The 5,109-nt window shown below is 38.9% G+C and overlaps 1 protein-coding gene across 2 annotated transcripts; it reads left to right on the top strand.

Moving 5' to 3' along the window:
* Nucleotides 1-427: 427 nt before the first annotated feature.
* Nucleotides 428-4,592, top strand: HSPC300 (hematopoietic stem/progenitor cell protein 300). Of its 2 annotated transcripts, none has more exons than XM_089241461.1 (3): nt 428-614; nt 3,830-3,912; nt 4,458-4,592. In XM_089241461.1, the coding sequence occupies exons 1-3, from the start codon at nt 473-475 to the stop codon at nt 4,482-4,484; spliced, it is 252 nt and encodes an 83-aa protein (XP_089097587.1). In that variant the 5' UTR covers nt 428-472; the 3' UTR covers nt 4,485-4,592. The 2 variants fall into 2 exon arrangements, with proteins under 2 accessions (XP_089097587.1, XP_089097588.1); XM_089241462.1 differs by having other exon boundaries at nt 438-593.
* The last annotated feature ends 517 nt before the right edge of the window (nt 4,593-5,109 follow it).

The following is a 5,109-nucleotide window of genomic DNA, read 5'->3' as shown; positions in this document are numbered from 1 at the left end:
TGCCCTACCTGGAAAATTCTCGAAAATTTCAACCACATTTAATATTTGTGAGGCCCCTTCATCTTTTGAGGGCCTGGGTAGTGCCCGGGTGGCCCCATGCATTAAGACAACTCTGCTGTCCGCCCCACTCTTATTATGCCTATGCGAAAGACTACCTCAGAACACGCAACATATGGAAAAAGCATTAAAAAATAAATAAAACTCTTTTTCTAAAGAGTCAGCCACCTCGTTGGGCATTTTGCCTGTTGTGGCGTTGTATTTGTAAAAAAACATGGAATACGGTACTTATGCTGTCATCTAACAAACAAATTCAAATACCAAAACATGAGAGGTTTTAAAAATTATTGATAGGTGGCAGCACAGGTTCCTTTCGGAATTTGACTGTTTTGTTTTTAGGTGAGGTGGAAGGACCAAGTGATGTCAAGCGACCAAAAAACGTGAAAAAGAAAAGCATAGCTCATAAACAATCAAGATGGCGGCGTACGATCGCGAGTCCATCCAGAAGCAAATACAACAGGACTGGGCGAATAGGGAGTACGTGGAAATTATTACGGCCAGCATAAAGAAGATCGCCGATTTCCTCAACTCTTTCGGTAAGCCGTCATTTTTCTTCGGTAAGCCCAGTATTATAGTATATAATAGAGTTTGTGGCACCGGATATTTCGGGAGGTATATTAAATAGGAATAAAGCTTTTCTCAGATGTGAGCAACGTAAAACGAAACTGGGTATTTGCCCATACGAAGTCCTTAAAATATTCTACTTATTTAATCATTGTATAGTTTTTATTGTAATGAACTACAAGAATAATTGTATTAATCGGTTTGAAAATGGGTGTGGTAGACTCCTTGGTTCACAAAATCCTCAAATTAGTGGCCTTGGGCTATAGCCCGCTCAGAACCCCACCCCCGTGAATATGCTGCTATCTTGAAGTGGCTCTTCTAATTGCTCACATGCTTTCACTCTCTATAAGTCGCTCTTCTGCTCACTCACATGCTTTCACTCTCTGTAAGTTGCTCTTTTGCTCACTCATGCTTTCACTCTATAAGTCACTCTTTTTTGCTCACTCACATGTTTTCACTCTCTGTAAGTTGCTCTTTTGCTCACTCATGCTTTCACTCTATAAGTCACTCTTTTTTGCTCACTCACATGTTTTCACTCTCTATAAGTTGCTCTTTTGCTCGCTCATGCTTTCACTCTCTATGAGTCACTCTTTTTCTGTCGCTCTTTTGCTCACTCATGCACGTGAGTACTTCACCTAGCCCCCGAGGGGGACTCAAGCATCTCTGGCAAAACCAGAATTTATTGATACATCAAAGATTACATATAGTGCATTGTAATTAAAATTATGTGAATTGAAGAATCAAGTGAAAGTCCTATATATATATATATATATGGATGGGGTCCTATTTCTTATTTATAAATGAAGTTCTCACAAATTTCTGGAAAGTGCAACGGGCACAGATAACAATTATAGAAAGTTATATACAATCGTATCGCAAAAGGCGCAATCAGAGGTTTGATCGATCAAGGACTGTATAACAGAAGGATGGAACACCCCCATTCCGCATGGACAGTTCAATCCACCCAGTCCTTTTTTTTCAACTCTTTCCAAGATCTTGAAAGTTAGGTCATTGGTCACTCACACGCTTTCGATACCCTAGGCTTTTTGGTTGCTCACATGCTTTCATATTCTCTAGATCACTGTTTTAACCACTCATATGCTATAAAAAATTAGGCGCCATCTAAATTTCTTGGGAGTTGAGTATATTTTAAAGGATTCAAAATAATGTTTTCCAGGACTTGATGATCCCTTTCCTTGATTGACATGTTTATGAAAATTCCGAACATTTTGCGTTGTAATCTGATTTTAATTTAGCAATAACACTTGCAAATTTTTAGGCGCCTGTACAAACTTTTTAGTCGCCATGGCAACCTGGCACTTGTCCAGCCCTGCTTTACTGCACACCACTCTGGCTGTATCACCATACAGCAACTTACTACCTATCGAGGATCGAGTTATCTCGCAAATCTTTCCCTCTGGAAAAGTCATATTATAAATCTTGCCCTCATCTTCGACAAGAGGGGACTTGGTTTGAGAGCACATTAGGCAACCATCTATCTATGAGGTGATTGCCTCACACGCATCTGAGTGATATAACGAAACTGGTCTGTGTTCAAGAGAGAAGACTTTAATTTCCTTTATACAATCTGCTTATACTACTACCCTTGGTATTTACAGGGGATTATATTTTGGGGCTCACCACAAATGAACAAAACCCTCCTTTTTTTTTTGTAGATTTTGTTTATTGAAATGATGAAAAGAGCAGGCTGAAGCAGAGGTAAATGGGAATGTATTAAAGAGGCAGCGATTTTTGATGTTCTCTGAAAGAACATTATGGTTTCTGTTTGCCAATTCTTCTTATCATCAAGCATGTTGAAATATGATGACAAAGCTTCCTCTACTAATTTTTTCTACACGTGAGAAACATACCATAGAGGGATCTAAGAATAATCAGTTGCTGATTTAAACTTGCAAAGCCCTTCTGCTATGCTACGCATGGCGAACTTGTCTTCCAATTCTTTATCTTGATCATCTTCATCAGGTACTTCAGTTTCAGGAGCGGTCAGCTGTAGTAATTAATCTGTTAACGAAACAGGTGGGTTCACTAACACTTTTTCTTGATATATCTCACCATAGATTTTTTTAATTCCATAATATTCAGTTGTGGGCCATAGCAGCAATTGACTTACTTTGGACCAACACAGTGTATATATTCTGTTCTATTTATTTTCTTGTAAAGTTTTTTTGGCTTTTTGAAGCATTATCAGTAGCACACTAGACAAATGGGCCTTTGTAAACACGCACAATTCAAATTTTATAAAAACAAAACATGGGTGACGATTTGCAGAGTGTTGCCAAAAGTGTTTTCCAATAAAGGAAAAAAAGACCTTTTTTGTAATTAACTACAAGAAGAATTGTATTGATGGGGCGGGGGGGGGGGGAGTGTGGTGGCAGACTACTGCAGTCAGTTTCTTAACTGGACCTTATATGTGCGAAAGCCCCAGTATTATCTTTATATGTATTATCAATGTGTGTGCGCGCGCATGTGTGTGTGTGAGAGAGACAGAAAGATAGAGTGGCGTGGTGATGAGATGCTTGTCTACCACCGTGAAGGTTACTGTCATGGTCCCAGGTTCAAACCCGAGGGACGATATAGATAAGATATTTTCCATAGCAAACTTAAGGCTGTCACCAATAGATAGCACAGCATTTCCAATCATCTCATTAATGGTAATAAATTGCAATATAGCAATATGGACAGAGTTGGTGTTTGGTGAGATAGAATCATCTTTATGCATGGTCCTGTGAGCCCTCGGGTGCATAGGAAGATCTGATGGTAATAAAATATGGAACAATGATTAGTTCAAATGTTGACCGGAAGGCTGTGACTCTCCAGTCAGATAATGATAGATGGACATCGCTTGCCTGTCCCCCCCCCCCCCCTCAAATGCTTTTAAGAGTGGAGGTTGCTCTGCAGGGTTCTCACCTCAATTAAGAAGGCACCATAATTTAAACATATATTTGCTGACTACACCCTCCCTCCCATCCAAGACAGTCTTAAATGAGCTTAGGAGAGGCAACCAGGAAAGGGGGCCCCCATGATAATGATAATTTCTGATGGCAGCACATGTGCAGTGGAACCCATTTAGTGTTTTCCTGTTTATAACGTTTTTCAAAAAACTGCCATAAAAAATTGTAGCTGGAAAATGCTTTAAACCACCAGAAAGAGATTTGTATTTACTTTCCTCTTTATTTTTCTTTCACAGATATGTCCTGCAGGTCTCGCTTGGCGATACTGAATGAGAAATTGACATCCCTGGAGAGACGCATCGAATATCTGGAAGCGAGGGTAATTCGCAATTTTGATTTGATCTTATGCAAATTATTCTTTATCAATGGGTAGCCACTTAGCCTCGAGGAAAGGGGATTATGAGTATAACATTTGATATAGCAAGGCTTGACAAATCAAAAAAAAGAATTTTGGCACCAAGCATTCCCCCTTCCCCTGACTTTTCGAGGTTTTGATGTCCCTTTTTCCTGTTGGTAGGCACACTGACATGAATTCCAAAAATTATGTGTTGCTCTTAGGTTCCAATTTAATCACACACAAAATCTTTTTTGGGCACCAATTTCTCTTTTTTAGTCGCTATGGTGCCCCAGGATATTTGACCAGGGCCCTATAATATAGTATAGTCGAGCCTGCTTAATGAAATCAGTTATTACATACCGATTTCAGTCTGTTATAATCTGTTATAACATTTCCTATTCTAGTGAACTTGATGTACCAATTTGTTAAACTTTAACTGTAGTGATAAACTAACAGACAAGTTCATTATGCTATTATTTCCTTTCTTTTCAATCCGAATATAAATTATTATTTTTTTTTTTTTCCAGGTCACGAAGGGCGAGAATATGTTCTGAATGCATTTTGTACATGCCAGCCAAAATTTGTGGACAAACTTCCTTCTTTTGTATAAACTTCTATGTATATTTGCACATTAAATGTTTTGATAGAATGTTTCTACATAATTCTTAGAGTGTCGTTGTTCAATCTCGCCTACTCTTTTGAGGGTGGTTTTCAATTGTTCTTAATTACCATAGAAAAGAAAAATAGAGTTATTGGAAAGGGAAACAATCTTCCCTTCATATCTTTGCTAATATCTACATCCTTCATTATTGATGGGGCGGCGGCGCTCATGCACTAAATCAATGTAAATGTGTATAAGTGTAACTAATATCATGTCTCTTCTTCCCCAGACCTTTGTATCAGTTTATGACTTTATTACACATGCACTGCATGAATGAAGATAGCCCAAAATCAGCTCTGAAAGAAGAAAACACGACAATGTATAGAATATCATAGGTCACTTAGCAATAGATAAGTCTGTACACTGGGAAAGGGTCATCCAAGACTCAACTCAATAGCATTGCAGGTGGGGGGGAGGGCACCTGGGCGAGAAATGTCAAGGAATGATTTGTGGTTAGAGAATGTTTAGACGGTACCGTAACTACGCAGCTACACCCACTTGGAAGGGGCCCTAAATGC

The sequence above is a fragment of the Pholcus phalangioides genome, unplaced genomic scaffold (genome assembly GCF_987345545.1).
Source record: "Pholcus phalangioides strain wild (caught in Gottingen) unplaced genomic scaffold, Ppha-v1.0 ptg000014l_1, whole genome shotgun sequence".
Classification (NCBI taxonomy): domain Eukaryota; kingdom Metazoa; phylum Arthropoda; class Arachnida; order Araneae; family Pholcidae; genus Pholcus; species Pholcus phalangioides.
The sequence above is the reverse complement of the archived record's forward strand: the minus strand, read 5'-3'. Positions and strand labels throughout refer to the sequence as shown.

Bases quoted from the DNA above. Each gene is read 5' to 3' on its own strand.
- HSPC300 (XM_089241461.1), top strand. From the start codon at position 473: ATGGCGGCGTACGATCGCGAGTCCATCCAGAAGCAAATACAACAGGAC. The intron at 615-3,829 runs GTAAGCCCAGTA...TTTCTTTCACAG, and splicing joins TAAGCCGTCATTTTTCTTCG to ATATGTCCTGCAGGTCTCGC. The intron at 3,913-4,457 runs GTAATTCGCAAT...TTTTTTTTCCAG, and splicing joins TCGAATATCTGGAAGCGAGG to GTCACGAAGGGCGAGAATAT.